The sequence below is a fragment of the Galeopterus variegatus genome, unplaced genomic scaffold, assembly GCF_000696425.1.
Source record: "Galeopterus variegatus unplaced genomic scaffold, G_variegatus-3.0.2 Scaffold6246, whole genome shotgun sequence".
In the NCBI taxonomy this organism is placed as follows: Eukaryota; Metazoa; Chordata; class Mammalia; order Dermoptera; family Cynocephalidae; genus Galeopterus; species Galeopterus variegatus.
Genome location: NW_007732357.1, coordinates 89024 through 99639, shown reverse-complemented (window position 1 = coordinate 99639; position 10616 = coordinate 89024). Strand labels below are relative to the sequence as shown.

General features: G+C 39.1%; 2 protein-coding genes across 4 annotated transcripts in view; both read left to right on the top strand.

Annotated features, from left to right (window-relative positions):
* LOC103606049 (ubiquitin-conjugating enzyme E2 variant 3) overlaps nucleotides 1-3763 on the top strand; it is a 35425-nt gene extending 31662 nt beyond the window's left edge. The window contains exons 5-6 of one of the 2 annotated variants that reach the window (XM_008590646.1): nucleotides 387-510; nucleotides 1464-3763. In XM_008590646.1, coding sequence (XP_008588868.1) covers nucleotides 387-510; nucleotides 1464-1631 — 292 coding nt within the window. In that variant the 3' untranslated portion in view covers nucleotides 1632-3763. The remainder of the gene's footprint in view (nucleotides 1-386; nucleotides 511-1463) is intronic. The other variant, XM_008590647.1, reaches the window with a different exon arrangement.
* Nucleotides 3764-5752: 1989 nt separating this feature from the next.
* Nucleotides 5753-10616, top strand: part of TSG101 (tumor susceptibility 101) — a 52217-nt gene continuing 47353 nt past the window's right edge. Inside the window, exons 1-2 of one of the 2 annotated variants that reach the window (XM_008590645.1) lie at nucleotides 5791-5938; nucleotides 6383-6485. Coding sequence is in view for 1 of the 2 variants with exons in the window: in XM_008590644.1 (XP_008588866.1) it covers nucleotides 5897-5938 (42 nt within the window). In the remaining variant the exon portion in view is untranslated. Of the gene's footprint in view, nucleotides 5939-6382; nucleotides 6486-10616 lie in introns of both variants that reach the window. The other variant, XM_008590644.1, reaches the window with a different exon arrangement.

The following is a 10616-nucleotide window of genomic DNA, read 5'->3' as shown; positions in this document are numbered from 1 at the left end:
ACCCTCGGCGGGAGCGCCGCTGCGCTCCCAAGCAGCACACTGTAGCAGTGCGCCACCAGGCTGGCCCCTTTGTCCTTTTTTTGAGACCAGCCGCACGGCGCTCAGCTAGTGAGCGCACTGGCCATCCCTATATAGGATCTGAACCCGCGACGGGAGCGCTGCTGCACTCCCAGTGCCGCACTCTTCCGAGTGCGCCATGGGCTCGGCCTCTATCTGACATCTTAAGATAAGCTTAAATAATCACTAGATTATTTGTAGGCTTACCTAACAATTGCTGTATAACTCTTATTTTTGTCATAAAATTATCTAATTAATACCTTAAACAATGTAAAACTAAATGTGCATATTTTGTAAATTTTCTGAGATCATGTTTTTTTGTAACCTAGAGCCATGGAACTGTTAAGGGTAAAAGGTCAAAGATCCTGGTCTGTTGGACTATCAGTAGCTGACCTGGTTGACAGTATTGTAAATGATAAAAAGAAAGTGCATTCTGTATCAGTTTTAGCAAAGGTAATTGCTATTCTTATTCTCTCATCATATTTTATTATTTATTTGTTGTTTTGGCAGCTGGCTGGTATGGGAATCCAAACCCTTTACCTTGGTGCTATAACACTGCACTCTAACCAACTGAGCTAACTCACCAGCCTCTCGTCATATTTTAAACTTTAATATTATTAATATAAACCAGCAGTATTGTTGTTCATACTCGAACTCAGGTGTCTTCAGTGTCTCCAGCTTTTAAAGTAACTTGCGGGAGGAGGCAGTTTGGTCTAAGGCCTATCCTGCTTGGCTGTGGGAAGTCTGGGTTTATACCAGATTGTCCTCTTACCATCATGTAATTTTTGGGAATCCCCAAGAAGTGTTTATCTATTCCAGAAACAATTTCTGGTTGCCCTTTTATCACCTCAGCCAGCCAAGACATCCCAGACTGATGTGCCAGCTGGTCTCAGGTCGTCATCAGACTGTTTCTCCAGTTTCTCCTTTATCACTTCACCCAAAGCATAAATTCCCTAAAGCACAGCTAAGATGAGGCACAAATGCGTAATCAAATTTTCTCGAAGACTTAGGAACACAAGGAGGAAAATACAACACAGAAAGGACAAACTTAACAGAGTTTACTCTATTTGACTGTGCCCAGAGCCCATACGATGCCCCTCCCCATATGATGCTCCCCATTCTGAGCATCTTTTTTCTTAGCCCCCAACCTGCTACCCATATTACAGGGGGCTAGCTTACCTCCCCACAAAGGGTGACCATATTCCTCCTATCTTTCAGATTCCCCCAAGAATTTTCTGAAACAGTAACTTGAGTTTATAAAATAAATGAACAAAATTTTTTTTTAAAAGTTCAACTTGTATTACTTTGTACTAGAACTAGAAAAGCAAGAAAGTATACATTTTTATGATATTAACTATTTTTGCAGTGAGTCAGCTCTATTATAATCCCTACTTTTTTCATTTCAGGGATATTATGATATAAATACTGAAGTGTTTTTAAGTTTGCCTTGCATTCTTGGAAACAAGGGAGTATCTGAAGTCATCAATACCACAGTGAAAGAAGATACAGTGACTGAGAAACTTCGGAGCAGTGCATCCTCAATCCATGGTCTCCAACAACAGTTAAAACTTTGATTCTCAAGTGCAGTTACCTGAAAGGAAAGGTCATTTAATTTTGCTAACATATATCGATTTGAGAACTTCTGCATCTTATTACTTATCCTTACAAACTGCTTGGTTAAGGTAGATGGTTTCTTTGTTAGCTTTGTAATTTGAATCCTTAAGGAGTTAGACAAGGAGGGGGGAAATCTAATTTTCTTTGGAGTTCTTGAGGTATCTGTACTGTTCTTTAAACCTATAGCAGGGATAAACATTCATCTGCAATGCGAATCATTTTAAATTATGTGTCCTAAACTGAAAGCACATTCAGCATTTTGGGAATATTTTGAAAGTAATACATTTTTAAAAGAAAATTACTCTGTAGCTTTTATAATAAACATGATCAGGTGAAGGCCCAGTATGGTTCTACAAAATCTGTGCTAGGTATACATTCATATCTTAAGATATTAATGTTTATTTTGCAAAATACAGTTGTTAGTAATGGTAAAATATTTTATTTTCCTTCTTCAAATTCATTAGCTACCAAAAAATGGAAAAGAATTTTGCATGCACTTTAAAATAGTAAAAGGGAAAATGAAATTTTTTAATATATGAAGAAAAAGTATACTTCAATTTCTAGTGGGACTTCCTTTTTACAGAAATTTTCTGTAAGCTCTTCCTGGGCTATATAAGATCTCCAACATCTTATAAACTTACTGTGATATTAGTAGAACCATAGAGAAATGTGTATTTTCAGTGGAAAAATATTATGAGTGAAAGTCAAGCAGTTTACTTTGAAGTCAAAATATGAGGCTTTCATGATAACCATTGGTCTTAAGGGAGAGAGTTTGGATGGACTGATGGTTCTGAGCAAATCCTTTAACCACTCCTGAAAAAATGATTCAGAGTACATACACTTTGGTGATGGGTCAATAGCAATATTTTTATATGTGAATTATAGCATATTATTACTATTGTGACACTAATAGTAATAGCTCACACCAACACTTCTTCCAGGCAGTGTGATGAGCACTTTATTATTTAATTCTCACACTGAGGTAGTAACTATTATCGTCATCACTTTATAGAGAAGTAAATTGAAGTTTAGTATCCAAGATCTCATGGCTATTAAGGGGCACTTACCCATGCAACCTCTACTTTGTCTAGGCACTAAAAAGGGGGAAAGGCCTAGTAGCCAAAATAGTTATCAGAAGACCCTAAAGTTGTGGTCTTGTATACTATGAAAGGATTACTTCCATTCTCATGTAGGGGCTTACTTTTTTAAAAAACAAAACAAAAAATAGCATAGTTTAGAAAGATTGATTCCCTGGCTTCCCAGACTTCTCCTCAGCAAATAGTAGGGGTGGTGTGCACTGAGATAGGTGTTTATTTATTTAGTCATTCAGCTAGTATTTATTAGGAGCCTGCCATCCACCAGGCACTAATAGTGAACAAGCCTGAATAAGGTACAAGCAGTCTTGGTCCTTACAATCTAGTGTGGGAGATACAGTAATCAGATCTGACAAATAAATGAACAATTGCAAGTGTAATAAGTACTGTGAAGAAGACCAAGGTGCTTTGAAAGCATATAATAGATGAATCTGAATGTGGTCAGGGAGGTAAGAGCCAGAAAGCTTATAAGGGTAGACACATCCTAGATAGAGAGGAAATAGTCAAACTAATGCTGATTTAGTATAATAATGGATGCTTATAATAATGAACTTCAGTCACACAGAAAGGGTGAAATTATATTAAGTATTCCACGTTTAAGAAAGTAGAAAAGTATTTAATATGTTGGAAAGATTCCCACCAGAGTTAACTGGACAGAAACCTTGGACATTTGAAGAACTAAACATTAGTTCTATGTAATTTCATTATACAGGTAGATTATTTTTGTATTACTCTAACAATGTATCCTTATTGTCCTTCTGTATGTAATAGGAAAGTAAAGCTGCAAGAACCATTTCTTGTGTTTTTTAAGCTAGCCTTTTCTAAAATCTGATAACTAATTAGAAATTAGATAATTCCTGATACCTAATTTCTAATATGCTCTTGAACGATAATCTAACCACAAAATATTGTATAATAGAATTATTATTATGTTACATTGTATAATAGAATTACCAAGAATTCACTACATTATAAAAGGAATATGCCAATACAACAAATATTATTGAGCACCTACTGTTATTCCAAGTACTGTGTTAGAATTTGAGTACTCAGATGCATAGTAATAGTCCTTGCTCTCTGGAAGGCCATCATGTAGAATTCTCTATATCGGATATTTCCTTGAGTGTTAAGTATTAGTAATCATGTTATAAGTCCTCTACATAAGAAGCATTTGTTGATAATTTGACATTCACAATGCTTCTATTAACTTTCACTTTTCACTCTTCCAAAATCACAGGGTGCCTCTTGTTATGATTTTTAGTGATGCTTGGATTAAAATGCCTTTTTGCTATTGGAGCAGAAGATAAATTTTTTATTTTCCAATTTACATCATGTTTTCCTTAAATATCAGGAATAATGAATAAAATAAACTTTGATTTTAAAATCGCTAGATTGGGAGAGGGGGAGGGAGGTTGGGGGTTAATTGGGTGGGGGACATGGGGAATAATTGCAATTTGTGGTAATGGGCATGTTGATAGTATTGATCTGGCCATTACATCTTGGGCACAGGTAGTGACGGTCAGGTTTGTACCCCATGAATATGCATATCAATAAAAATAAATAAAATCACCAGGTGATGCTTGATTTATTAAGTGAAAGGAAACTTATTCAGATTAAGAAGATTTTTTCATATAATTCCTACGCACCCAGAGTACTTAATTATTTCATTTTAAGTGGCTTAAGTGCAAAATGAAGAGACTGGGTTTTATCAATTGTTTTCAAATTTTTAAAAATTGTTTTTAGCAAGAAAACTATTACCTGGCACTACTCCACTTCCTAAAAGCAGAGTTGCTCTAATTGGAGTTACTCCTAAGTTGTGGTTTTAAAAACAATTTGAAAACTACATTGCTTTTAAGTGACAAAACAGCAGGTGCAATGGAACGATAGACCTATAGTTTGACTGGAGCTGTATGATTAACATATGGTTATCCAAAATAATACCTGTTGGGACAGCCTTTATTTGTTTGTGTGTGTGTGTACTGGCAACAATTCATAATGACACTTCCATATGCTTTCAATTAGGCCCTCTTTCTGTATGTAACCTTCACTTAGCTGCCAACTTAGAAGAGAATCAATACCACAGCCTTGTTCTTATTAGCACTATACTAAAATCACCCAAACTATCATATTTCGCATTATCAAACCCAAGCTTTACAGTACCTTGAATGACTCTGTACTTATAAAACTGGTGGTGATGTGGAATAACCATGATAATATAAGTCACCATGAAGAACTTTTATGGGAAGTAGAAATTCAGTTAAGATTGAGTACCCATTCTTGCACTGTACTCGTACAAGGCAATGAGGAAGTGAAGTCTGTCCTCAAGGACTTGGACTTTGACGGCGGACAGGCTGTTACACAAATACAGCGCAAGGTAGAATGCAGCCTGTATTATTATTTATGTCTGGGCACAAAGAAATTCTGACTTAGGGGAAGGTATCCTGGAGAAGAAATTACTGTCTGGCCTCCTCAGAAACAAGGGCCGTACACTCTGTCTGCCCTTGCGAACGTAGTAGGAAGGACTTCTAAGCTTTAAGGAAAAAAAAAAAAAACCGGATAATCAGAGAAACCGTCAAGCACCACCTAATGCAAGCCTCTGTCTTAGAGCTGGGAAAAACTTCAGCCCGAGCTAGAAGTGCACTTGCCTACTATTATCACAAGGGCAAGGCAGTGGCAGAACAGTTCTCTGACTGACAGTCCGATGCTCTCCCACTTGATGGTGAATGAGTCATTAAGGCTCACTCACAAGCCCTTCGTACTTCTTCCCCTCCCTGCACCTGCTTCCTTAAGTCTAAAGGCGACTGAAATATCTGACAATCTTATTCCGGCCCAGACCCTTAGGCTTGCCCTCATACTTGGGACCCGATTTGGCCCGCCAAGTCAGGCACACGAGGAGTGAGTTGGTCGGAACCCACCCCCGCGCTGGGCCTCAGTGCGGCACTGTCCACCCTTCTCTCCTGGACTGTAGCCTCGGAAGTGACGTAAGGGAAGCGGAAGTGCTGTCGTGGCGCCAAGTTCCTGTTGTTAGAGGCGGGGGGTGGGGGGCAGGCCACTTGGTGTGCGGTTGTGTGGGGCGGTCAGGGGGCGGCTGACCCTCTGCCTGCAGGGACGGGAGTCGCGGGGCGGCCGTCATGGCGGTGTCGGAGAGCCAGCTGAAGAAAATGGTGTCCAAGGTGAGTCCGCGACGCGCTCGGCGCCCGGCACGAGCCCACCGCTCCCTTCAGCTCTCGGCCCAGTCCGGCCCAGGGAGTCTCCCGGGCGGACCGGAAGCCCCGGTTGGGTCCACAGCTACCTTTGCGGCCACCCGCCCCGAGGCGCTTGTCGCCTAGTTCCGTAATCCCTCATAAGGGGGCAGGGAAGGTAGGGGGAAGCGACAGTCAACAAAGACGAGGAGCCGAGGCCGCCTGCCACCTGCCGCCCGCCCTCCTCTCCTCGGGAGAGTTGGGAACTGTCTGTGGGGCAGTATAGTTTTCGTCTTAGTTTTTATAAACAGAGAGAGGGGGGTTGATCTGAGGCAGTGCTCCACTCTGTCCTAGTCTAGTGATCCATCAGTCTTCGCCCTTCACTCGTCGGCCCCTAGAGATTATGGCCTTTTCAGTTTTGTATTCCCCACGCAGCTCAGCGCCGACCTGCGGGAGATCAGTAACTATTGGTTGAACTGGCTCAGTTATAAGTAGAAACGTCCAGGGAAGCCAGAATACCAGTCCCTCACAACACCAGGTGAAGTAAATAGAATTCCATTACCATTTCAGAGATTTACTAAGACTAACTGCTATTAATTTAATGCTTTTAATAATGCGTGTTTATTTGCTTTGATATTAGTTTACAATCTTTACAACAGCTCAAGGCCCCTGTACTTTTTTCCTTTTTAAAAATGCAGTTAGGCATTTTGTATTTTAAAGCCGTGATTTATTTTTTTAATTACAGTACGTCAAATGTGGCTTCTGACACCAGAGTGGAATGGCTTTTGTTTTGTTGTAAATTTACCAGACCTAATTGGAACGAGATATATGTAAAGTAGTTGAGAATTGAGCATTGTCCAGTTCAACGGGTTAGCTTTGGATATTTTTGTCAAAGCAAGAATGGTAGAAATTGACTGTATAAGCGGTTTTCAACTTCTAATCAAACATACTCATGTATAAAACTAATTTTTAAATAGACTTTTCCCAGTAAAATCTCCCCCATAGTCCTTGATTGAAGAGCAAATAGTCTCTAAAGAGAAGGTGACAGTTTTCGAAATAAAGTATCGCTTGGTTGTCTAATCATATCTTCTAGGCTTTATGATTTTCCCTGGATTAAGTGGTTATCCTTAATGGTAGAGGTTTTGGGGAGCTGTAGAATGTTGTGGCCCAGGTAAAGGTCTATGCTGTAACACTTGTATATCACTTTTTGAAAAACAGTATATTATTTTACATACTATGTAACCGAAGAGTATGTGCCGTGACATTTTTGATCTTTAAATTGATAGCATAGTCATTAAGATTTACTCCTTAATGTATGTGTATTCATAAAAACAAGAATATTCAAATATTGGCTTATTTTTTAAACCCTAATTAAGTTTCCTAAGCTTCCTCTAGAGGAACCTGCTGTCAAAGACAAAGGAAGGGCATCTTTAGAAGATATTGTCATCCCTGGGTGTTGTCCCTTGGTATCAGGAAGGGATTGGTTCCAAGACCTTCTGCCAGTACTAAAATCCACAAATGCTTGAGTCCCTGATATAAAATGGCATAGCATAACCTATGCACATCCTCTCATGTATTTAAAATCATCTCTAGATTATATATAGTACCTAATATGATATAAGTGCTATGTGAATAATTGTTATACTGTATTGTTCAGGGAATAATGACAAGAAAAAAATGTCTGTACTTGTCCAGTGCAGACACAATTGTTCCCCTCAGAATTCTCGATCTGCAGTTGTTTGAATCCAGGAATGTGGAACCCATGGAAATGGAGGATTGATGGGACTTTTATACCTCCACCTGTCTCCCCCTCCACCCTACCTCTTTTTACCCTAAAAAACAAAAAAGGAGATAGGTACCAGGTGGGAGAGGATATCTTACCTATCTTTTGGTTCTTGGCCCAGTATCTGAAAAACTGATACTCCTGTGATTATAACAGTTATGATCATCAGCATCTTTTCTGTCCAGCCCATGAATAGATAGGTAGGAACAGTAAGTAGGATAATAGAAGCAGTTTGTGGAGCTCCTTCATCTTAATGGAGGGCTATCTTGAAGTGTTATCCTCTCACTTGGGTGTGGTCTAATGTAGGAATTGTTAACCAGGACCCTCTATCGGTACTCTGTGCCACCTGCCTTATTTTTTTATATATATATATTATCACAAATCATTTTTTCCTTTGAGTGTTATCTTAACTCTCAACTTAAACATAACTTTAGTTAACAACCATCTCTGTCATCATTTTAGCAATTAACAGAGGTATATTTATACTGTTTTTATACTTGCTTTATATATTTACACAAATAACTTTCTACTTTAGATTTTTCGTACAGACAACAACCTGTATTCTTACGTAGTATATCTATGGCATTCCTTGAGGTGGAGTCACTACTAAATGAGTAGAAGAGAGCTGACACATTAAAGATTGCTATGCACCTCACACTGTTTTAGGTTCTAGGGATAGAACATTAAACAATAAGACAAAAAACTCTACCCTTCTGGAATTTAAATCCTCATAGAAGGCAAGTACATTAAGTAGTATGTTGGAAAGTGGTAAGTGCTTTAGAGAAAAATAAAACAGAAAAGGGAAATAGTGCTGGGGAGGTGAAAATGGGATGGGTTGCAATTCTATATTGGATAGTAAAGGAAGACCTTTGTGAGAAGAGTTATTTGAACAGAGACCTGAAAGAGGTAAAGAAACAAGCTGTAGAACAGTCTGGGATAAGAATATTTCCAGGAAGAAGGAAAAACAAGTGCAAAGGTGCTGAGATAGAAGTTTGTCATTCGCGATAGAGGAATTACAAAGGAGAATAGGGTGGCTCAACTGAAGTGAGCAAGGAGGGAAGTAGTGGTGTAGGTGTAGACATTGAGCATCAGTGGTAGATTTTAGAGGGCCTTGCAGGCCATTATAAGGACTTTGGTATTTACTTGGAGTATGATGAGAAGCCATTGATCTGTTTTAACTTTTAATAGTGTTACTCTAGCTGCTGTGTTGAGACTAGACTGTAGGGGGTTTAAGATTGGAGGCAGAGACACCCATAAAGAGGATGTTGCAATAATCCAGGTGAGAGGTGCTGATGGTTTAGACTAGGATTGTAGCTGTGGAGATAGTGAGAAGTGATCAGATTCTGGATATATTGTGCAGGTAAAGTTAGCAGGATTTTCTGACAGATTTGCTGTGGATGTGAAGGAAAAAGAGGCGTCAAAGATTACTTCAAGTCTTTGGCCTAAGCAGTTGGAAGCATACGTGTATGGAATACAGAAGAGTAACAAATTTTAGGGGTAGATAAGGAATTCATTTTTGGTCATATTCAATTTGACATTCATGAGATATCCAAGTGCAAATGTCAAAATTGGTAACTGGCAACACATGTCTGGAGTTCAGGGAAGGGGTTCAGACTGGAAAATTTTAATTTGGGAGTTATCAACACATAAATGATATTTAAAACCACTAGGGAAATCACCAAATGAGTGAGTTTATTTATTTATTTATTTTTTTTAAGATGACCGGTAAGGGGATCTTAACCCTTGACTTGGTGTTGTCAGCAACACGCTCAGCCAGTGAGCGAACCGGCCATCCCTATGTGGGATCCGAACCCGGGGCCTTGGTGTTATCAACACCACATTCTCCCGAGTGAGCCACGGGCCGGCCCCCAAATGAGTGAGTTTAGATAGAGAAGAAGACTAAAGACTGAGCCCTGGGGCTCAATAATATTAATTGGTTAGGAGAAAAGAAAGAACCATCAAAGAGACTGAGAAGGAACAGCCATGGAGAAGAGGAAAACAAGCACTGGTATCCTGAAGTCAAATGAAGAACATGTTTTGAGAGGAAGAAATCAACTTGGTCAAATACTGCTGATAGATTAAGACAGACAAAGACAGATTTGGCCACTGCATACCACGTGGCACTTATTGGTGACCTTGATGAGTAAGTTCAGTGAAGTGGTGGGCACAAAAGCCTAACTGGAGTGGGTTTGAAGAGAGTGGGTCTAGACATTATCATTGGTTGCTAACATCACAGACATACCTAGGTGCATGTGCTCCTTGATGGTAAAACATTATCATCTGTGAAATGATCTTGCCAAAAAAAGAGGGAGGAGAAAAAAAATAAAAAATTTACAAAAATCCTGAAGATCATAACTTCTAGACCCAATTACTAATTCACGGGAACGTGCATATACCAAAGCGATACAATTCACAGGACCATACTATACCAAAGGGATACAATTAGCAAATTCTAAACCATTGGAGCCTCTATAGGAACAGATTTCTTCAACAAACAAATTCCAAGGGGTAAAAATAGAGCTGAGCCCATCAGTTGAGTATTCGTCAACTGATGAATAAAATGTGGTATATCCATATAATGAATATTATTTGGCAATAAAAAGGAGTGAAGTACTGACTCATGCTACAACATGAATAAACTTTGAAAACATTCTAAGTGGAAGAAGTCATAAAAGACCACATATTTTATGATGGTACTTCAAAAAGTTCATGGAAAAATGGAATTAAAAGATAATACAAACCTTTCCTTGAACTTTTTGAAGACCCCTGGTATGATTCTTTTTATATGAAATGTCCAGAATAGGCAAATCTGTAGAGAAAGAAAGTAGATTTATGGTTACCTAGAGTGAAGGCAGAGCTGGTGGAATGGGGGGGGGGGGGGGGGGG